At 42.7% G+C, this 23,930-nt stretch overlaps 1 protein-coding gene across 5 annotated transcripts in view; it reads right to left on the minus strand.

Annotated features, from left to right (window-relative positions):
• The window catches only part of tbc1d32 (TBC1 domain family, member 32), a 57,598-nt gene that overhangs the window by 13,673 nt on the left and 19,995 nt on the right, over positions 1 to 23,930 (minus strand). For 3 of the 5 annotated variants that reach the window (XR_005996718.1, XM_041860639.2, XM_041860641.1), the window contains exons 18-28: positions 18,037 to 18,116; positions 17,726 to 17,864; positions 16,846 to 16,933; positions 16,643 to 16,761; positions 15,707 to 15,826; positions 14,981 to 15,069; positions 11,242 to 11,376; positions 10,809 to 10,917; positions 6,750 to 6,843; positions 2,509 to 2,634; positions 1,378 to 1,461 (exon numbers count right to left, since the gene is read on the minus strand). Coding sequence is in view for 4 of the 5 variants with exons in the window: in XM_041860639.2 (XP_041716573.1) it covers positions 1,378 to 1,461; positions 2,509 to 2,634; positions 6,750 to 6,843; positions 10,809 to 10,917; positions 11,242 to 11,376; positions 14,981 to 15,069; positions 15,707 to 15,826; positions 16,643 to 16,761; positions 16,846 to 16,933; positions 17,726 to 17,864; positions 18,037 to 18,116 (1,183 nt within the window). In the remaining variant the exon portion in view is untranslated. The remainder of the gene's footprint in view (positions 1 to 1,377; positions 1,462 to 2,508; positions 2,635 to 6,749; positions 6,844 to 10,808; positions 10,918 to 11,241; positions 11,377 to 14,980; positions 15,070 to 15,706; positions 15,827 to 16,642; positions 16,762 to 16,845; positions 16,934 to 17,725; positions 17,865 to 18,036; positions 18,117 to 23,930) is intronic. The other 2 variants (XM_041860642.2, XM_041860640.1) reach the window with 1 other exon arrangement.

Raw genomic sequence — 23,930 nt, forward strand, 5'->3', positions numbered from 1 at the left:
CTGGTGCGCTCACGCATGGTTCAGTGTTGCTTGCCTCGAAGTGAGCATAGAAGGAATTTAGCTCGTCTGGTATGCTCGCATCACTGGGCAGCTCTCGGCTGGGTTTCCCTTTGTAATCTGTGATAGTTTGCACCTCTGCACAGCAGTATGTTACCAAGTCAACCATATATTATTAGACATTTATTAACAGAATTCTACAGGAACACATAAGGGAACATACATAAGGGAAGGGGTCTCAAAAGGTTATAAAGGTACGCTATTAGCCTAGTTGTCTAAGTTTGAGGAAACCCAAAAACTAAGCTCCAAAAAAACATGAAAAGAAAGATTTCAAATCAACACCAATGCTTCATTGACTGGTCTAAAGTTACTAGCTAGCTCCCATTAATAAATAATGGGCAGTGAGGTCTCATTGGACCCTGAAAACGTTGATGTGTGTTGATAGCATAATAAGGCTAAAAGAACACTGAGGATCCTTTGAGCTTCAAGGGAAAGTTAGTTAAATAACTAGTGATGAGAAGGAGAGAATGTGCTTACTAAGAGTTTTCCTGAGTGATGCCTCAACTGACTTCACTGAACAGTAAGTAACCTGCCTTTGGACTTCTGGACAAAGAGCCAGATGACATGAGTACTTTGTATGAGATAAATAATACATGGAAAATGATAATAACACAAATGAAAAACCCATATTTGAGTTGGATTTAAAACGTTCCATTCTATATGAGTGGCGGATGGATGCTGATTTGTCCTGACATTAGATGTCCACATGGATGAGAGACTCATCACTAATTAAAACAGTTAATTATAGATAACAAAGCTGTGAAAGTGACAGCAATGGCAGCGTTTTATCATTTTCTCTTTACTTTTGATTGCTAAATGTGTCACCACTAGGAAAGCTTCAAGCCAAAATCCACAAAAAAAGCAAGATGAATACAAAAACAGTTATGCATAATGAATGAAAAATGTGCATGTAGTGTATTTTCAAACAATTATTTTTGCTGGGAGGACTACCGACATTTCAGTAAGGCACTTTGGGTGGGAGACTGGGAGTGCCTGTCGGGGTAATATCTCCATTGTCATTCCTTTATAAGCTAAAAGGGCCTGGCGCACGACACACGCCTTTCCATATCAATTAAATGTAAAGGTCAGAGGGAGATAGGTTTCTGACATGGTATGGAAGGAAGCGTGTGTCGTTGTCATAGGGCTAAGGCATGTTCCTCCCAGGCCTGTCTTTCCTCTATGTTCCACAGACACGTCCAATGGCAGAAAGTCTCTCTCACTCACTCACTCACTCACTCACTCACTCACTCACTCACTCACTCACTCACTCACTCACTCACTCACTCACTCACTCACTCACTCACTCACTCACTCACTCACCTATGTAGTCTGCAGGTGGGAAGAAACGCTCTGACGGCGAAGCAGAGAGGTGCAACACAGCCTTCTCCAGTAGATCAGCCAGGACTGGGGCGGAGACAGGAAACACATAGTGGGTTTTTAGGAACATCACAGAGGCCTTTGAAAAGCCATTTCTCTTCAATGATACATCAGGCAAGTACAAATTGAGCTGCTTTTACTGTACACACAGCAGGGAAAATAGGAAGGTAATCAAGCATCTTGTTTATCTAATATACGAAGAAAGGAAGCTCTGTGTAGACAATTTTTATAATTTAAGATACATCAAAGGCCCTCCTCCTGGGCACTTCTTTGTCTCTGAATTAAATAAGAAATCATGAAGTCTCTTACTCTGCACTCCGCGATCCCTTCACAAGCAATAATTTAGAATGGAACTCTTTTAGATTGACATTCAGAGGAAGCAATTGAACACACAATGAATCATGACGGTTTCGATGAATAGCGACCGATAAATGACATGAACACCCTCAGAGACCGTAACAGTAATTTACAAGTATTGTAAATTACAAGTACAGTAAATGAAAATCTTATGTGGGTAAAATAGTAATCTTAACTATCTTTAGTTATTTACTGTAACTAAAGATAGTTTACCTGTTCAAAGTGGTCATTGATACACTGCAGTTATATGCAGAGAGCTATTGGTTCTTCATTATCTAGTAGTCTATCAGCACACTCAATATGGGCCTATCATTTCATCCACTGACAAATTGATTGTCCACTGACAAATTGATCGTACATTTATATGTGGGATCTTAATGGACTATCAAATGTTAACATACTGTGTCCCCTGTCTGTGGTTTGAATATAAACAAGATGAGTTATAACCCAACAGAGCTATCGTTTTCAAATACAGTGTGAAACGTACTGATTGTAGCATATCATGTAATGGCAAGAACATTGAAATGTTGATTCAGGGATTTTATTGATAAACAATTCAAGGTCAGAAGTCTAGGTCTGGGTTTTTTCCCTTCTGACCATGTGACCTGACCAGGAATATCTCTGTATCGTATCTATGGCCCAGAGTTGTTCCTGGTCAGACGACGTGGTCTAGAAAAACGTATTGCCCTACACATAACATCATTGTATATTACCCACCGTTCCCTGAGACAATGTTGGACTTGGTGGTCATGACTTTGCAGTACTGTCTCCTGCAGGTATCCATCCAGCTCCCATCCTTCTCCATGTTCTTGGTGGAGGCCAGGAAGGTACTTATCTCAGAGTCTACAGACAAAACAAAAACACTTTGCTCACTCCGACTACAAAATGCATTCATTCACATTCTCATTTACCTTCAGGAGAGTCTTTCGCCTCCATTATGCAATCAGAGACATATTTTTTTTCATGACCCTGACCTTTTAAACAACATACATACACTACCAGTCAAAAGTATTACTATTTTTTACATTGTCGAATAATAGTGAAGACATCCAAACTATGAAATAACACATATGGAATCATGTAGTAACCAAAAAAGTGTTAAACAAATCAAAATATATTTTATATTTGAGATTCTTCAAATAGCCACCCTTTGCCTTGATGACAGCTTTGCACACTCTTGGCATTCTCTCAACCAGCTTCATGAGGTAGTCACCTGGAATGCATTTCAATTAACAGGTGTGCCTTCTTAAAAGTTAATTTGTGGAATTTCTTTCCATCTTAATGCGTTTGAGCCAATCAGTTGTGTTGTGACAAGGTAGGGGGGTATACAGAAGATAGCCCTATTTGGTAAAAGACCAAGTCCATATTATGGCAAGAACAGCTCAAATAAGCAAAGAGAAACAACAGTCCATCATTACTTTAAGACATGAAGGTCAGTCAATACGGAACATTTCAAGAACTTTGAAAGTTTCTTCAAGTGCAGATGTAAAAATCATCAAGCGCTATAATGAAACTGGTTCTCATGAGGACCGCCACAGGAAAGGAAGACCCAGAGTTACCTCTGCCGCAGAGGATAAGTTCATTAGGGTTACCAGCCTCAGAAATTGCAGCCCAAATAAATGCTTCACAGAGTTCAAGTCACAGACACAACATCAACTTCAACTGTTCAGATGAGACTGTGTGAATCAGGCCTTCATGGTCAAATTGCTGCAAAGAAACCACTACTAAAGGACACCAATAATAAGAAGAGACCTGCTTGGGCCAAGAAACGAGCAATGGACATTAGACTGGTGGAAATCTGTCCTTTGGTCTGGAGTCCAAATTTGAGATTTTTGGTTCAAACCGCCATGTCTTTGTGAGACGCAGTGTGGGTGAACGGATGATCTCTGCATGTGTAGTTCCCACCCTAAAGCATGTAGGAGGAGTTATGGTGTGGGGTTGCTTTGCTGGTGACACTGTCTGTGATTTATTTAGAATTCAAGGCACACTTAACCAGTATGGCTACCACAGCATTCTGCAGCGATACACCATCCCATCTGGTTTGGGCTTAGTGGGAGTATCATTTGTTCTTAAACAGGACAATGACCCAGCACACCTCCAGGCTGTGTAAGGGCAATTTGACCAAGAAGGAGAGTGATGGAGTGCTGCATCAGATGACCTGGCCTCTACAATCCCCCGACCTCAACCCAATTGGGAAGGTTTGGGATGAGTCGGACCGCAGAGTAAAGGAAAAGCAGCCAACAAGTCCTCAGCATATGTGGGAACTCCTTCAAGACTGTTGGAAAAGCATTCCAGGTGAAGCTGGTTGAGAGAATGCCAAGAGTGTGCAAAGCTGTCATCAAGGCAAAGGGTGGCTATTTGAAGAATCTCAAATATAAAATATATTTTGATTTGTTTAACACTTTTTTGGTTCCATATGTGTTATTTCCTAGTTTTGATGTCTTCACTATTATTATACAATGTAGAAAATAGTAAAAATAAAGAACAACCCTTTAATGAGTAGGTGTGTCCAAACTTTTGACTGGTACTGTAGGTAGAGAGACATTTCTACCCCGAGCGAATCAGAGAGCACGAGTGGGGAGCCGAAAGGAAACCAACAAGTAGGAAAAAAATAGGTTACTTTTCCCGGTGACATCATCCACCCATTTGCAGCTTACTAAATGACGCAGCCACACTTCATATGCAATGTATAGGATCATGGTAGCTATCATAGTACCAACACTGACTTGCCCTCCCTCTGAATGGGGTGGCAATCGCTAAGTGCACAGACACAATGCACAAAACACTAAATGCTTCCTCCGAGCTTAGCTATCTGGCCACTGTAGCTAGTAACATTATAATTAAATCACAATGGATTTGTTTCCATGAAGCAGCTGCCTGTAGCTGGCTGCTGCTTTACTTAGCAAGCACAACAACTAGCTAGCGAATCATGCTAACCATTTAGCTAACGTTAGCCAGCTATCAAAACATTTATCTATGGGCTGTATGCGATTATGGAGAGTTAATTAAATTGTCATCTTGCTAGCTAGTTATCTAGCTGTGGTCATCTGGCCAGTATCAACAATGGCTTTCTACAACAATAGCAACATTAGCGCAGCTAGCTAGCTAACATTGGCTATCTAGACCATAAAGCTACTGCCACCTTCTGGTTTGGCGTATTTTAAGGCTGAGTGGCTGACGACTTCAAGATCTTTGCTGTGTGTACACAAAAGAGATCGACTGCAGACAGAGAGGAAGAGGCGAAGCGAGAGGGATAACTGGGCCCAAAATCTCTTCTCCAGCAGGTGGCAGGTTTGTTTTTGCACACCAAGCGAGGAGTTTTTGTATGGAGGTCAATGAGAGTGTTGAATTTGGTTAACAAAGAATGTAATGACTTATTTGCTACGTGTAGCTTATTTGATCGAATAGAAGTTTCCTAATGATTAGGTTGTTATGAGTGTCCTGATATAAGTAGGACACGTGACTCATCTGCCCTCTCATTGGCTAGACTGGTCCCACCTGATCTTGCCTCTTCCCGACTGCCTTCCATTTTTTAAGACATTTATTTTCATTGTTAGAGTATCTGGTCAATATAATGGATAACCTGTCCTGCCGACATTGTTCAGAGGTGCTAAGTACTGTCGGCCGGCAAATGTTTGACAATCCTACAGATGTGTCTGAGCCTTTAATGTCTTGTTTTCAAGGCATCTACTGATTTAAGAGGGCATTATTTGTATTGAGTACTGTTGAATAACCTATGCTTATACACTGAGTGAACAAAACATTAGGAATACCCCCTTTTCCCTCAGAACAGCCTCAATTTGTCAGGGCATGGACTCTACAAAGTGTCGAAAGAGTGCCACAGGGTTGACTCAAATGCTTCCCACAGTTGTGTCAAGTTGGCTGGATGTCCTTTGGGGGTGGACCATTCTTGATACACACAGGAAACTTTTGAGCGTAAAAAACCCAGCAGCGTTGCAGTTCTTGAAACACTCAAACTGGTGTGCCTGGCACCTACTACCATACCCCTTTCAAAGGCACTTAAATATTTTGTCTTGGCCATTCACCCTCTGAATGGCACACATACACAATCCATGTCTCAATTTTCTCAAGGCTTAAAAAACCTTATTTAACCTGTCTTCTCCCCTTCATCTGTTCCTAATGTTTTGTACAGTCATTGTATATTTACACCACAGGCAGAAAGCAGAACTGTAAAGAACGGTAAGCATTAATTAACCAGGGGAGGATCATTGGCACCAGGTGCAGATCTTGTAGCTGAATAAACAGCATTGTTCAAGAGACCCTGTCCCAAACTCCATAGCTAATGACAGACATGCTCACACAAACCCTTCATTTACACACTTCAAACAACAAACTATTTTTTCACCTAATTGGAAAAGTATTGCTGCATATCTAATACACTTACCATGGTCAAGCAGAATGTTCCTCTTACCCTGTTTACCCTTGGTTGTCTTTGGGAGAGTCAGTATGTAATACTTATCCTGTTTACCCCGGGTTGTCTTTGGGAGATTCAGTATGTAATACTTACCCTGTTTACCCCGGGTTGTCTTTGGGAGATTCAGTATGTAATCCTTACCCTGTTTACCCGGGTTGTCTTTGGGAGATTCAGTATGTAATATTTACCATGTTTACCCCGGGTTGTCATTGGGAGATTCAGTATGTAATACTTACCCTGTTTACCCCGGGTTGTCTTAGGACGATTCAGTATGTAATACTTACCCTGTTTACCCGGGTTGTCTTTGGGAGATTCAGTATGTAATAATTACCATGTTTACCCCGGGTTGTCATTGGGAGATTCAGTATGTAATACTTACCCTGTTTACCCCGGGTTGTCTTAGGAAGATTCAGTATATAATACTTACCCTGTTTACCCCGGGTTGTCTTAGGAAGATTCAGTAGGTAATACTTACCCTGTTTACCCCAGGTTGTCTTAGGGAGATTCATTATATAATACTTACCTTGTTTACCCCAGGTTGTCTTAGGAAGATTCAGTATATAATACTTGGGCAGAGGGTATGATGAAAACATCGGCCATGGATAAGGGTCAGTGCCCTAAAAGAGATGAATAATCATTATGTTAAAATATATGTGATCACTCTGTTTACAAAGTCCTACAAGCGTAGGTATCTCATATTATTGACACACCTAATACAAATATGGTGTACAGTGCTATGAAAAAGTATTTGCCCCCTTTCTAATTTTCTCTACTTTTGCATATTTGTGATACTGAATGTTATCAGATCTTCAACCAAAACATAATATTAGATAAAGGGAACATAAGTGAACAAATAACAACAATTACATATTTATTTCATAAACAAAGTTATGCAACACCCAATTCCCCTATGTGAAAAAGTAATTGCCCCCTTATACTCAATAACTGGTTGTGCCACCTTTAGCTGCAATGACTCCAACCAAATGCTTCCTGTAGTTGTTGATCAGTCTCTCACGTCGCTGTGGAGGAATTTTGGCCCACTCTTCCATGCAGAACTGCTTTAACTCAGTGACGTGTGGGTTTTCAAGCATGAACTGCTCGTTTCAAGTCCTGCCACAACATCTCAATTGGGATTAGGTCTGGACTTTGACTAGGCCATTCCAAAACTTCAAATTTGTTGCTTTTTAGCCATTTTCATGTAGACTTGATTGTGTGTTTTGGATCATTGTCTTGCTGCATGACCCAGCTGTGCTTCAGCTTCAGCTCATAGACGGATGGTCTGACATTCTCCTGTAGAATTCTCTGATATAGAGAAGAATTCATGGTTCCTTCTATTAAGGCAAGTCGTCCAGGTCCTGAGGCAGGAAAGCATCCCCAAACCATCACACAACCACCTTGACCTTTGGTATGATGTTCTTACTGTGGAATGCAGAGTTTGGTTTTCGCCAGGCATTAATGGAACCATGTCGTCCAAAAAGTTATACTTTTGAATCATCTGTCCATAGAACGTTCTTCCAAGAGTCTTGATGATCATCCAGGTGCTTTAGGGGCAACCTTGAGTCAACTTTTTGGACGAGATGGGTCCCATTATGCCTGGCGAAAACCAAACACTGCATTCCACAGTAAGAACATCATACCAAAGGTCAAGCATGGTGGTGGTGGTGTGATGGTTTGGGGATGCTTTGCTGCCTCAGGACCTGGACGACTTGCCTTAATAGAAGGAACCATGAATTCTGCTCTGTATCAGAGAATTCTACAGGAGAATGTCAGACCATCCGTCTGTGAGCTGAAGCTGAAGCGCAGCTGAGTCATGCAGCAAGACAATGATCCAAAACACACAATCAAGTCTACATGAAAATTGCTAAAAAGCAACAAATTGGAAGTTTTGGAATGGCCTAGTCAAAGTCCAGACCTAATCCCAATTGAGATGTTGTGGCAGGACTTCAAACGAGCAGTTCATGCTTGAAAACCCACACGTCACTGAGTTAAAGCAGTTCTGCATGGAAGAGTGGGCCAAAATTCCTCCACAGCGACGTGAGAGACTGATCAACAACTACAGGAAGCATTTGGTTGGAATCATTACAGCTAAAGGTGGCACAACCAGTTATTGAGTGTAAGGGGGCAATTACTTTTTCACACAGGGGAATTGGGTGTTGCATAACTTTGTTTATGAAATAAATGAAATAAATATGTAATTGTTGTGTTATTTGTTCACTTATGTTCCCTTTATCTAATATTAGGTTTTGGTTGAAGATCTGATAACATTCAGTATAACAAATATGCAAAAGTAGAGAAAATTAGAAAGGGGGCAAATACTTTTTCATAGCACTGTATTACTGATTGTCTGTAGATGCTATGTAATAAGTGAAATCTGAGCTATTCTACGTGTAAAGATTTAGAATATACAGTACCAGTCAAAAGTTTGGACACACCTACTCATTCAATGATTTTTCATTTTTTAACTAATTTCTACATTGTAGAATAATAGTGAAGACATCAAAACTAGGAAATAACACATATGGAATCATGTAGTAACCAAAAAAGTGTTAAAAGAAACAAAATATATTTTATATTTGAGATTCTTCAAAATAGCCACCCTTTGCCTTGATGACAGCTTTGCACACTTGGCATTCTCTCAACCAGCTTCATGAGGTAGTCACCTGGAATGCATTTCAATTAACAGGTGTGCCTTCTTAAAAGTTAATTTGTGGAATTTCTTTCCTTCTTAATGCGTTTGAGCCAATCAGTTGTGTTGTGACAAGGTAGGGCTGGTATACAGAAGATAGCCCTATTTGGTAAAAGACCAAGTCCATATTATGGCAAGAACAGCTCAAATAAGCAAAGAGAAACATAGTCCATCATTACTTTAATAATAATAATAATAATAAGTCATTTAGCAGACGCTCTTATCCAGAGCGACTTACAGGAGCAATTAGGGTTAAGTGCCTTGCTCAAGGGCATAGACAGATTTTTCACCTAGTCGGCTAGGGGATTAGAACCAGCGACCTTTCGGTTACTGGCACAATGCTCTTAACCACTAAGCTACCTGCCGTTTTCGGTTACTGGCACAACGCTCTTAACCACTAAGCTACCTGCCGCCCCTAGACATGAAGGTCAGCCAATCCGGAAAATTTCAAAAACTTTGAAAGTTTCTTCAAGTGCAGTCGCAAAAACCATTAAGCGCTATGATGAAACTGGCTGTCATGAGGACCGCCACAGGAAAGGAAGACCCGGAGTAACCTCTGCTGCATTGGATAAGTTCATTAGAGTTACCAGCCTCAGAAATCGGCAATTAACTGCACCTCAGATTGCAGCCCAAATAAATGCTTCACAGAGTTCAAAGTCACAGACACATCTCAACATCAACTGTTCCGAGGAGAATGTGTGAATCCGGCCTTCATGGTCGAATTGCTGCAAAGAAACCACTACTAAAGGACACCAATGAGAAGAAGAGACTTGCTTGGGCCAAGAAACATGAGCAATGGACATTAGACTGGTGGAAATTTGTCCTTTGGTCTGATGAGTCCAAATTTGAGATTGTTGGTTCCAACCACTGTGTCTTTGTGAGACGCAGAGTAGGTGAACGGATGATCTCCGCATGTGTGGTTCCCACCGTGAAGCATGGAGGAGGAGGTGTAATGGTGTGGAGGTGCTTTGTTGGTGACACTGTCAGTGATTTATTTAGAATTCAAGACACACTTAACCAGCATGGCTACCACAGCGTTCTGCAGAGATTCGCCATCCAATCTGGTTTGCGCTTAGTGGGACTATCATTTGATTTTCAACAGGACAATGACCCAAAACACACCTCCAGGCTGTATAGGGGCTACTTTACCAAGAAGGAGAGTGATGGAGTGCTGCATCAGATGACCTGGCATCCACAATCACCCGACCTCAACCAAATTGAGATAGTTTGGGATGAGTTGGAAAAGCAGCCAACAAGTGCTCAGCATATGTGTGAAATCCTTCAAGACTGTTGGAAAAGCATTCCAGGTGACTATCTCATGAAGCTGGTTGAGAGAATGCCAAGCGTGTGCAAAGCTGTCATCAAGGTAAAGGGTGGCTACTTTGAAGAATCTCAAATATAAAATATATTTTGTTTCTTTTAACACTTTTTTGGTTACTACATGATTCCATATGTGTTATTTCCTAGTTTTGATGTCTTCACTATTATTTTACAATGTAGAAAATAGTAAAAATAAAGAAAAACCCTTGAATGATTAGGAGTGTCCAAACTTTTGACTGGTACTGTAAATCATCACATATGAACAATTCTGGTTTACTTTTCAGATGCAGTGTACTCTAAATGTTAATGGAGTTTTGTTTGCTCATCCTTATCATCTTGTCTGTGCTATTTACATTCATTAAAGACATGGTGGTATTGAAAGCATGTCTTTCCAGGTCACTAGTTTCTGTGTCACGGAATATCACAACATCCTTGGAACAGGTTACCATGATGAACCTTTTGTATGCAGATCATAGCATTAAGTGTAACACACAGTTCTGGAAAACCATTCCTTCAGTCATCAGGACTTCCTCTACTTGATGTAAGGCCAAGGGGTGTGAGTAGAAGAGCACTGACCTTCTGGAGGGCCCTAGGGGGAAGTCTCCTCTCCGATGGTCCTCCAATCACACTCATACGCACCAGGATGTGGTTCCTCTCTACAGATAGACCATCAATGATGAAATCTCTGAGAGAGGAGAGGGGGGAGGGGGGGAGAGGGGTGAGGTGAGAAAAGATGGGAGGAGAAATCTCCACTTCACAAATAAAACTGGCGTGCGTGCAGATATATTTATTTTGTGACTGGACAATATGGAGTGTTTCAATTCATGACCAGTCGCAATATCCATTAAGGAGGCATTCAAAACACACTTTTGGAAATTGGCTTTTGTTTACGCTTTATTTCATTTTACCATGACAAGGCAAATGATCAATTTCTTATTTTGTTGTGATTAACCTCTAACGGTGGAACCAAAGCCTGTCATAACATTATGAGGCACAGGAAAACAAAAACCTTTTCAAGTACCCTTCACCAGACGATGAATCAGTGATGTTGTCCTTCTGACATTGCAGCAACATGTCGGAAATGTTGTACTGTGACTCCAGAAGAAGGAGGGAGTCTAGGTTGCAGCACATCACACTAAGTAATCTGAAAGTACCCAAAAATACATAGATAAACACATTTTTCTTCTCAATGACATACAATTACAGATCGAACAGAATTAATCATTATAAAATGACTCAACTATTTGATTTAGAGTGCTTGCTCTGAAAACCCATTGGGTCTAGCTGCCTAATGCCTACAGACCTACAATGGACAGCATGTTGACTTTTTTCCAGGTCTTATAAAAGCTATAATTTGTTTCTGCTAGCCTGCCTTATTGCCTTGTATATCAACAGACTCCACAGAGGGCCAAGCCAGAGTGCTTTGCATAATAGGGAGAAAGAATCCCTAACTGAATTGTGGAAATAGATTTCAACATTAACGCAACAGTTGAGAGTAATAAATCATGAAAGCGGATGCAGGAGCGATGTGACGGGGACATTGTGTATCTGTGGAGAACATAACTGTGACATAAAACAGGCAGGTGGAAGTGAGCAGTAAAATATGAAAACCCTGGGCGTTATTGTTAAGTGACAGAGATGTCCCTCTCTAATGGCTAATAATAAAGGGATTTCCTACCTAGCAGTCTGTTCATATCAGCCTGGTCCCTTTACTGTGCAGTAACACAAGCCTATTGAACAGGGTTTGGACAGCAACACAACATACTGAAGCTGTACTCAACCAAAATGTGTCTTCCATTGCAGCCTGCTCTTTAACTCAAGACCAAAGCAATCTTGGGACCCTTGGAGCAATTCTAGATATAATTGTTTCAACACAGACAACAAACTGCAGGAAAGCAAGTTCTTGTAAACAGGAAAAAAGTCCTTGAGCAGAAATAATCCCACCAGTCAAATCATTAACTACAAGTGAAAGATTCTGTAGAAGCCAGCCAGGAGGCAGTAAACATTATAAAAGCTTGTTCTGCATTCAGGGAGTGAGGAGCTCCATCTTTGTTAATACCATTAGAGGCTCTGATAAGGAGTGCAGCGTGAGGGCAATTCATTATCATTATTTTAAGCATGAAAAAAGGGGGCCAACGTGCTGCTGAGACACTTGTGAAATGAACACTGAATAAAACCGTTCAAGCAAATTACACAGCCACAGCGTTTTGTCAACAGGAAGCCTTCCTCCTCAAAAACAAGAGTCTCCTAATTGATCCATTTTGCATATTTGGTGGAGCTGAGTGGGGCTCTCCTAAAAGAGTGTATCTCAGGCTCTTTCATCTGCAGTTTCCGCCACGCTCCCTGAGACACCAACACTGACTTGCCCTCCTTCTGACTGGGGCGGCCATCGCTAAGGATTCACTTTGACTTCAAAACCATTGTGTCCCTCTGGCAGAAAACAAGTACAGAACATTAAAAACAGCAGAGAGGAAATAGTCTAAATTAGTCAAAAGTTCAGGGGCGATGGTTTAAAAAAACAATAAGGTGTTTGTTAGAGAACAATCTAGAGACAGCCCTTTGAGTTGCTGTACAAAGAGATGGAGATGTGATCTGGTTAAGCAAGGAGAGGTGTGAGTTGTTGCTGTGATGGAGCATTCTGTCAAAGCAAGATTATTAATTCCTGTGATGCTGTGAACTGTCATCACGCCCCCAGTGTGATGGGCACCTTCAGTCATTCAGTTTGACGTCCACTGGAAGACAGAATGGGTTTGTGAGTTCTGAAGGCAGTCCATTTTCCACCTCATCCTTCATTGTTTATCATGCAGATCAACATCCAGCCTATATCTACAGTTATTTTCAAGATGTAGATGTTGTGTTCAGTTCCAAGGACATTAGTGTGGAGAAACCCTAACAAACAGTGAGTGAGCTAACACCCAGTCAAGCATGAGTAAGGCAGCTTGGAAGTGGAACAAAAAATACTTTCCTCATTTCCAAGGGCTACTTCCATGCCAGAGAAGAAATATAGCCCCCCAGCATTGAGAAATGGTTACCAGGTGGCCCGTACTCACAGTGCTGTGAATTATTTATCCTCCACTAGGAAACTGGTTTACTCACCCATAAACACACAGCAGCTGCTACATTTACACTGTGCTGTGGCGTCAGAGACAAGACAGGTCTAGACTGTCCTAATATGGACACCGTACACATCACTCTGACTAGTCCTTCTCCCTGTGATATCCTACCAGCCACTCCAGCGACACACAGATGGCTGTGACAGTTGTTGGGTGAAATGAGGACGTGAGGAGGGACAGTGGCTCAGTAATGATGACCTCTCCCCAGAGAGACAGAGAGTGAGGCAGAGGTCATCCAGTGACATGTCTATAACCACTAGAAGTATGTAAAAGTGAAATCACCAGCCAGCCATGTTAACACTGAGGCAACCTGGTGTTTGTTTGGAGTCGGTGTGGAATACATTGCCCTTTCCAATCTATATACATCACTAGGTTGATGGAAGATTAATTTCCGGAGAGTTCCCAAAATATGTGAGCAATATAATCAAAATAAAATATTCACATCAAATTATGATTAGAACAAGAAAATGAATCATCAAAAATAAGAATATCCTTTGAGATAGCTTTAACAGCCATGGAGTAGCAAATGCTTTAGTGTTATATTAATTTGTTTTCTCTGTGTCTAAAAGAGTGACTCAGTAACACAGCCTTAATTCAACTAAGAAAACATCCATGAGTCAATTCTGAGAAAAGCTATTTTTATACAGTGGAATTACTCAGGCAATCGATAAAAATAGCATAAAGCAAAGAGTCAATCTCATATTGATCAGTCGGTGACACAACACAAGACTTTTAAGCAGGTCAACATTCACAAGGCCGCAGGGCCAGACGGATTACCAGGACGTGTACTCCGAGCATGTGCTGACCAACTGGCAAGTGTCTTCACTGACATTTTCAACATGTACCTGACTGAGTCTGTAATACCAACATGTTTCAAGCAGACCACCATAGTCCCTGTGCCCAAGGACACTAAGATAACCTGCCTAAATGACTACCGACCCGTAGCACTCACGTCTGTAGCCATGAAGTGATTTGAAAGGCTGGTCATGGCTCACATCAACACCATTATCCCAGAAACCCTAGACCCACTCCAATTTGCATACCGCCCCAACAGATCCACAGATTATGCAATCTCTATTGCACTCCACACTGCCCTTTCCCACCTGGACAAGAGGAACACCTACACGAGAATGCTATTCATTGACTACAGCTCAGCGTTCAACACCATAGTGCCCTCAAAGCTCATCACTAAGCTAAGGATCCTGGGACTAAACACCTCCCTCTGCAACTGGATCCTGGACTTCCTTAACTCTACCCACATGTACATACTGTATGACGTCTATTACCTCGACTAGCCGGTGCCCCCGCACATTGACTCCGTACCGGTACCCCCCTGTATATAGCCTCCCTACTGCTATTTTATTTTACTGCTGCTCTTTAGCTATTTGCTTTTCTTTTTTCTTAATTAAGACTTTATTTAAAATTTTTCTTTAAAAAACTGCATTGTTGGTTAAGGGCTTGTAAGTAAGCATTTCACTGTAATGTCTACACCTGTTGTATTCGGCGCATGTGGCAAATAACATTTGATTTGATTTAATCAGATGGTAAACCACACAATGCATGTACTGCTGTGCCTTTGTTCTCCCGTTCCCCATTGATTCTGAAAGAAAGATCGGAGAACAGTATTGATCTTACCTCAGGCCAAACGTGTGAGACTGCTCGTAGTTGAACAGTGAATGAATTTTCACATCTGAGTTCACAGCAATCAGCCTATCAATCAAATCCTGTGGCAAAGAGGTACAAAACAGAGTGAAAATGATGGAAAGATTGTGATGATGTGAAAGGTAGATAATTACATTTCTACCTACATCCTGATAATGTGCACTAGTTATTGATGTCTGTAGAAGCACACGTCGGACTATGTTACAATAGCCCCGTTTGCACACAACCAGTGTAAGTGTGCCCTCCTACGGCAAAACCTGGAACTGCAACCACATTTAAAAGTCCTATCAGAGACGGAAGAGGAAGCGACACACCCCATTCCCTCATTTTTTCTGGTTACATTACAGTCAATGGACTAAGCAGACCAGACCCAGCTGCTATTGCATTGGTGTCTATGAGAGAACCACCCCGTTAAGCAGACCGGAACTGACCATTGTTTTCCAATGGTAAACGGACCGCGTGCACTATCTTCATTTATCCACCATCTTTGGTACTACCTTATCTTTTACATTGTCTGCATAATCTAAACATTCTTTGATTTCACATTTTCACATATTTTAAACAATACATTTTATTTATGGGTAGCATAATCCGAACAAACTGATGTTAAACCGTATCCAACATAGGAGCCAGATACAAGTGTCAAGTCGAGCATTCTCCTGGTAGGGTGTGAGGGTCAGTGTTGGGGTCAGGACTCACTGTAATGGATGTGGGCATCTCCCTTAGGTTGTACTCAGCCTTGTTGGGCAGAGACTGCTGTCCCAGGAGCTCCCACACAGCATGGGGGGAGGAGAGCAGGTTAACCAAGGACAGGAATGACTGGGGGGAAAGACGGGTGGGGGCAAAACAGTCAAACATCATTTGATTATTCAGAAAAACTAAGGTCAAAATTAAATGAGTTTGGGTTTATGACAAGGTTGGGGTGCAGCAATTGTTTTGTTTCTTTCCTACATTTATCTATTCAAACAGCTTTTTTTTTTTTGCTGAAAAAGGAACTTGGCATATTATAAGTATCTAGAGATCTATTCTGCATTTCAATAAAAAATGATAAAAAGGATGACAATTACATTCAAATGTGCTCCAGACAGTGTGTACTGCTGAGGCGTATCAGAGGACTGACATATTGATAGATAATCTCAAACTGATAAACACCAACTGTGAATACCTGAGTAGATTACTTCCTGTAGAGTATAAAGGACCGTATTGAAATAAAACATCAGAAAACAAGACCTAGGCTATTACCTGTCAGATACTGTTATTTAATTTAGGGGATAAATGGCACCAAAAAAAAAACATTACTGTCATTCTTGCAGGTCTTCTACTGTGCTGGTTCCTATCCTGTCTGAATATAGTATAGACCTACCATTCAGCCTTTAACCCACCCACAGTATAGAGCTAACAGAACAGGGACCATAGTCATAACACTAATGTCAATCAGAGCACTGCTCACTGACATCAGCCATCCATCCTGTTCATGAGCACTCTCTGTAGTAAGTACTCTCTTTGACCTGATGACCAAGAAAGGCTGTGAATGCCAAGGCTGGGTTGTCTTGCTGATTGTCCTCAGGAGGCTCCATGAGGAAACCATGGACGTTAAAGCACACGGCACTGTAAAGATCTGAGAAAATAATTTACCTTCAGACAGCTCCTGTCAATGGGGTCCATGGGAGTGGACTTGGGGTGAACGACCCTCACATCCTCTCTCCCACACTCCAGGACCGACCATATCTCCACCACTAAGGCCTGCACAAAACCTGCCAGGACATACTGAGGGGTAACTCATGTGTTGACGCTGTATAATAACAATATGCTCTGTTTTACTAGTAGTAATACCGTACCAGAACTGTGTAAAGCCACCACACCAGGGGCTGTTGCTGCTACCTGTGTCACCATCACACCGTAGCCAAACTTCTCACATCGGCTGACCTGGAGGAAAGTGTTTTCACAGATTCAAAATAGCCCATGATTCCTATTAGCCAAAAGCGATTTTCTATCTTGCATAATCAAAAAGTGTACGTGTGTGTGTCTTTGTGTGAAGAATATTTGTTTATTCTGAAAATGGGAACACATTAGTTAGGCCAGAGGCATTATTCTATCCACTGGGATATCGAAATGGCACTCAGGTGTATAAATACACTGCATTTCTGTTAATTGATTTTATGTAAATCACTAGCTCAAACAATTGATCGAAAATAAAGATGAAAGTAAAACAATAAGTGGAAAATGCATGAAAGACCTACAGAGTTATTAAGCCTCAGATTCCAAGCACATTTTCACCAATATTGTGGATGAATCAAAGTAATGGGCATTAACTACAAATAGGACTAAAATCTGAAATGGAAGATTTAAAACATTTATAAATGTAAATACAAAGTGATTTCAAGCGTAAAGATCCTTAACTAATTACAAAACAATGGTGTGAATTAAAAATAGATTAGCTTAATTACAATCTGGAGCAAAATGTATGCAAAACAAGGAAGTTAATTAAGAAGAGCATGTAAACAATTCTAGTCTATTAAAGCAGCAGGGAATTGTTCCCACGTTAGCAGTATATGATGCATACATTGGGCAGTAAGGGTATGTAAAGAGAAATGAATAAATCAAATCCAGTGTAGGAGTACCAGCATATGTATATATAGCTGGACGTTATAAATACTAAGTAGAGTAGTGGACTCAATTTTGCCTATTCATCCATACCATGGTGTTTTCTCTCCATACCTGTAGTTTCTTGGTGAACCTGGAGAACATGTAGGTGACACACTCATTGATGGCTCCAGTCTGCTGGAGGAGCAGCAGGCCTTTCGGTGTGGCAGCGAAGTTCAGCAGGTTGTCCAGCAAAGTCTCCTCCCAAACCACTCTGTGTGAACAGACAGCAGAAGGAAAGATTGATGGGAAGACTCATTATTTTCCATTTTATTTATCCTTCCTAACAACATGCTAGAGGGGTGACTGAAAATAAAATCACAACATAATTATCATAGATACACAAGTGCTGTTTGCCTGCAGGGGGAGACACAAAGAACACTCACACATTCTGCAGCTCCTGAGAGGATGTGCCGGGGATGGCTCCGGGAACCGGGGTGGGAACTCTTTCTGACAGGCAGCTTGTCTGTGATAGAGAGAAAAGAAACCTTCAGAGTGAGCCTTTGTTTTTCTCCTCTGAACCCGTACACTGAACTTCAATAATGAGGAGTTCAGCAGTCATGTTAGGGGCTTCTGCATCTCATTCCTCCAGTCGTTCTACCTTCCTCCATAAGGACACAGGGCTCACAAGGATTCATTATTAGCAGAGTGTAGAAAGTTCTCTGTCTCCTGTAGCTGCCTGCCTGACACACTACATCACAAAACAATGGCCTTAGACAATATAGTTTTGTTCAAACTTTCATGATATTTGGTTTGTGGAGGTGCCATTGTGAAGGCAAACTGTTGTTCTTGGGTTAGTGAGGGTAGTTGCAAAGCTCTAATTGACCTCTAATTGAGAATTGGTTAACACTCGCAAGGCTGCCAGACGGAATAGACATCTTCACAGACATTTTCAATCTCTCCTTGTCCCAGTCTTTAACCCCAACATGTTTCAAGCTGACCACCATTGTCCCTGTTCCCAAGAACTCCAAGGTAACCTGCCTTAATGACTATCGCCCTGTAGTACTCACATCTGTAATTATGAAGTGCTTTGAAAGGCTGGTCATGAGACACATCACATCATCATCCCAGACACCCTGGACCCACTCCAATTCGCATACCGCCCCAGCGGATCCACAGATGACGCAATCTCAATTGCACTTCACACTGCCCTCTCCGGGACAAGAAGGGAAATAACTATTTGAAAATGCTGTTCATAGACTACAGCTCAGCGTTCAACATCATTGTCCACTCCAAGCTCATCACCAAGCTGGAGACCCTGGGACTGAACACCACCCTCTGTAACTGTTCCTGGTGGGCCGCCCCCAGGTGGTGAGGGTAGGCAACAACACCTCCGCCACACTGACCCTCAACACGGGGGACCCTCAAGGGTGTTTGCTTAGTCCCCTCCTGTACTCCCTGTTCACCCACGACTGTGTGGCCACCCACGACTCCAACACCATCATCAAGTTTGCTGACGACACGGCGGTGGTAGGCCTGATCACTGACGACGATGAGACAGCCTACAGGGAGGAGGTCAGAGACCTGGCAGTGTGGTGCCAGGACAACAACCTCTCCCTCACCATCAGTAAGACCAAAGAGCTGATCGTGGACTACAGGAGAAAGAGGGGAGAGCACGCCCCCATCCACATCGACAGGGCTGTAGTGGAGCGGGTTGAGAGTTCCTTGGCGCCCACATCACTAAGGACTTAACTTGGTCCACACACACCCGCAAAGTCGTTAAGAGGGCACGACAGCGCCTCTTCCCCCTCAGGAGGCTGAAAAGATTTGTCATGGGCCCTTGGATCCTCAAAAAGTTATACAGCTGCACCATCGAGAGCATCTTGACTGGCTGCATCAAGACTGGCTGCATCACCGCTTGGTATGGCAAATGCACCACCCTCGACCGCAAAGCGCTACAGAGGGTGGTGCAGACAGTTCAGTACATCACTGGGGCCGAGCTCCCTGCCATCCAGGACCTCTAAATCAGGCAGTGTCAGAGAAAGGCCCGAAAAATTGCCAAAGTCTCCAGCCACAGACTGTTCACTCTGCTACCGTCCGGCAAACGGTACTGGAGCATCAGCTCTCGGACCAACAGGTTCCGAGACAGCTTCTACCCACAAGCCATAAGACTGCTAAACAGTTAACTAATGGTTACCCGGACTATCTGCACACTCACAAGACTATATATACACACACACACATACACACACACACACACACACACTCCTACTACACACACTACACTGACACTCTCACACAAAACCCACACACATACATTACATACGCACACTCACGCATACCGACAACACAAATACACACACGCATATGGACACAACATAACCACACGTACACACACACACACTTTTACACCCATCATATGCTGCGGCTACTCTGTTCTTTATTTTACTCGTATTATTATCTAACCTAATGCCTAGTCACTTTACCCTGCCTTCATGTACATATCTACTTCAAATACCTCATACCCCTGCACATTGATCTGGTACTCTTACTCCCTGTATATAGCTCCATACTTGTGTATTTTTTTTACTTGTGTTGCTATTTTTCTTTTTATAATAATTTTCTAACTCTGCATCATTGGGAAAGTCTACACCCGTTGTATTTGGTGCATGTGACAAATACAATTTTATTAGATTTTTAAGACCCCATTAATGCTGGAGGTTTACAATCAACAAAATACAGCCTGTCCATAATAAAGTATGGTTTTCAGTAACCTCCAGCATCCATGGTCATTTAATGATTCCGAATATTTTATAGGGCTGCAGGAATCTTTACTTCCTGAAGTTTGACTCAATTACTGGGAGACTCAAGTAAAAAGATGAGTATTTTTCTGATGTTTTCCCCCCACCAAGTACAATAGTTAATACTGTATTTCACATGTTATGTTTATGAGAACATTTTAGGATGGTGGAGTTACGTATTTATATGTGGGATAAGGATTACTTAGAATTCCTATTGATAAAGGTGTAGACAATGGCTCATAAAGGCCAACAGCATATGATACATGCTAGCTGGCAAATGAGTAATCCAACTAGTAAAACTGCTGATAAACTTATCCTAAGACACTCCCTTCCAATGTAAGATCTTGCTTACTTAACCTTTTAATGTTTGATTGTCTTGTTTTTTTGTAGTTTTTTACTGACGACAGTTGCTTTGAGTTATTGGGTTTCATTTAGATAAAATAACTGCCCAAAACTGCAGTTTCTACTGCCAAACTCACAACAAAACAAAGTACTATAGCTGTAATATCTTCCATATTAGCTTGTAACATTATTAAAGTAACCAGTGTTCAATGACTCTATGTACATAGGGCAGCAATCTCTAAGGTTCAGGGCAGGGTACTGGGCGGAGGCCAGCTAGTGGTGACTGTTTAACAGTCAGATTCCCTGAAGATTGAAGCTGTTTATCAGTCTCTCGGTCCCTGCTTTGATGCACCTGTACTGTCTCCGCCTTCTAGATGGTAGCGGGGTGAACAGGCGGTGGCTCGGGTGGCTGGGGTCCTTGATGATCTTCTTGGCCTTCCAGTGATACCGCGTGCTGTAGATGTCCTGGAGGGCAGGCAGTGTGCCCTCGTTGATGCGTTGGGCTGACCGCACCACCCTCTGGAGAGGTGCAATTGCCGTAACAGGCGGTGATGCAGCCCGACAGGATGCTCTCAATGGTTCATCTGCAGAAGTTCGTGAGGGTCTTAGGGGCCTACCCAAATCTCTTCAGCCTCCTGAGGTTGAAGAGGCGCAGTTGTGCCTTCTTCACCACACTGTCTGTGTAAAGGGACCATTTTAGGTCGTCAGTGATGTGTATGCAGAGGAACTTTAAGCTTTTGACCATCTCCCCTGCTCTCTCTGCTGTCTCCTGTAATCCACGATCAGCTCCTTCGTTTTGTTGACGTTAAGGTTATTATCCTAGCACCTTTCCGCAAAGGCACTCACTTCCTCCCTGTAGGCTGTCTCGTTGTTGGTAATCAGGCCTACCACTGTTGTGTCGTCAGCAAACTTGATGATTGAGTTGGAGACGTGCGTGGCCAATGGGTGAACATTGAGGGGAGGAGGGGGCTGAGCACGCACCCCTGTGGGGCCCCCGTGTTGATGATCAGCGTGGCGGAGGTGTTGTTGCCTACCTTTACCACTTGGGTCGGCCTGTCAGGAAGTCTAGGACCAAGTTGCACAGGGAGGGGTTCAAACCCAGGGCCCTGAGCTTAGTGATGAGCTTGGAGGGCACTATGGTGTTGAAGGCTGAGCTGTAGTCAATGAACAGCATTCTTACATAGGTATTCCTATTGTCCAGGTAGGATAGGGCAGTGTGTAGTGCAATGGCGATTGCGTTGTCTGTGGAGCTGTTGGGGCGGTATACAAATTGTAGTGGGTCTAGGGTGTTAGGTAAGATGGAGGTTATATGGTCCTTAACTAGCCTCTCAAAGTACTTCATGATTACAGAAGTGAGTGCTACGGGGCGATAGTCATTTAGTTCAGTTACCTTCGCTTGCTTGGGTACAGGAATATATTCTAGTCATGGCTGATCCTATATAACTACTTAGAGTTTTCAGCTGTGCTAACATAATTGCAAAAGGGTTTTCTAATGATCAATTAGCCTTTTAAAATGATAAACTTGGATTAGCAAACACAACGTGCCATTGGAAAACAGGACTGATGGTTGCTGATAATGGGCCTCTGTACGCCTATGTAGATATTCCATTAAAAATCAGCCGTTTCCAGATACAATAGCCATTTACAACATTAACAATGTCTACACTGTATTTCTGATCAATTTGATGTTATTTTAATGGACAAAAAAATTGCTTTTCTTTCGAAAATAAGGACATTTCTAAGTGACCCCAAACTTTTGAACGTTAGTGTGTGTGTGTATATCACACTTCTGTGAAATCAAACTGTCCACTTAGGAAGTCCACTGATTGACAATACATTTCACATGCTGTTGTGCAAATGGAATAGACAACAGGTGGAAATTATAGTCAATTAGCAAGACACCCCCAATAAAGGACTGGTTTTGCAGGTGGTGACCACAGACCACTTCTCAGTTCCTATGCTTCCTGGCTGCTGTTTTGGTCACTTTTGAATGCTGGCGGTGCTTTCACTCTAGTGGTAGCATGAGACGGAGTCTACAACCCACACAAGTGGCTCAGGTAGTGCAGCTCATCCAGGATGGCACATCAATGCGAGCTGTGGCAAGAAGGTTTGCTGTGTCTGTCAGCGTAGTGTCCAGAGCATGGAGGCGCTACCAGGAGAAAGGCCAGTACATCAGGAGACGTGGAGGAGGCCGTAGGAGGGCAACAACCCAGCAGCAGGACTGCTACCTCCGCCTTTGTGCAAGGAGGAGCAGGAGGAGCACTGCCAGAGCCCTGCAAAATGACCTCCAGCAGGCCACAAATGTGCATGTGTCTGCTCAAACGGTCAGAAACAGACTCCATGAGGGTGGTATGAGGGCCCGACGTCCACAGGTGGGGGTTGTGCTTACAGCCCAACACCGTGCAGGACATTTGGCATTTGCCAGAGAACACCAAGATTGGCAAATTCGCCACTGGCGCCCTGTGCTCTTCACAGATGAAAGCAGGTTCACACTGAGCACATGTGACAGACGTGACAGAGTCTGGAGACGCCGTGGAGAACGTTCTGCTGCCTGCAACATCCTCCAGCATGACCGGTTTGGCGGTGGGTCAGTCATGGTTTGGGGTGGCATTTCTTTGGGGGGCCTAGCCCTCCATGTGCTCGCCAGAGGTAGCCTGACTGCCATTAGGTACCGAGATGAGATCCTCAGACCCCTTGTGAGACCATATGCTAGTGCGGTTGGCCCTGGGTTCCTCCTAATGCAAGACAATGCTAGACCTCATGTGGCTGGAGTGTGTCAGCAGTTCCTGCAAGAGGAAGGCATTGATGCTATGGACTGGCCCGCCCGTTCCCCAGACCTGAATCCAATTGAGCACATCTGGGACATTATGTCTCGCTCCATCCACCAACGCCACGTTGCACCACAGACTGTACAGGAGTTGGCGGATGCTTTAGTCCAGGTCTGGGAGGAGATCCCTCAGGAGACCATCCGACACCTCATCAGGAGCATGCCCAGGCGTTGTAGGGAGGTCATACAGGCACGTGGAGGCCACACACACTACTGAGCCTAATTTTGACTTGTTTTAAGGACATTACATCAAAGTTGGATCAGCCTGTAGTGTGGTTTTCCACTTTAATTTTGAGGGTGACTCCAAATCCAGACCTCCATGGGTTGATAAATTTGATTTCCATTGATAATTTTTGTGTGATTTTGTTGT

This window comes from Coregonus clupeaformis, chromosome 33 (genome assembly GCF_020615455.1).
Source record: "Coregonus clupeaformis isolate EN_2021a chromosome 33, ASM2061545v1, whole genome shotgun sequence".
In the NCBI taxonomy this organism is placed as follows: Eukaryota; Metazoa; Chordata; class Actinopteri; order Salmoniformes; family Salmonidae; genus Coregonus; species Coregonus clupeaformis.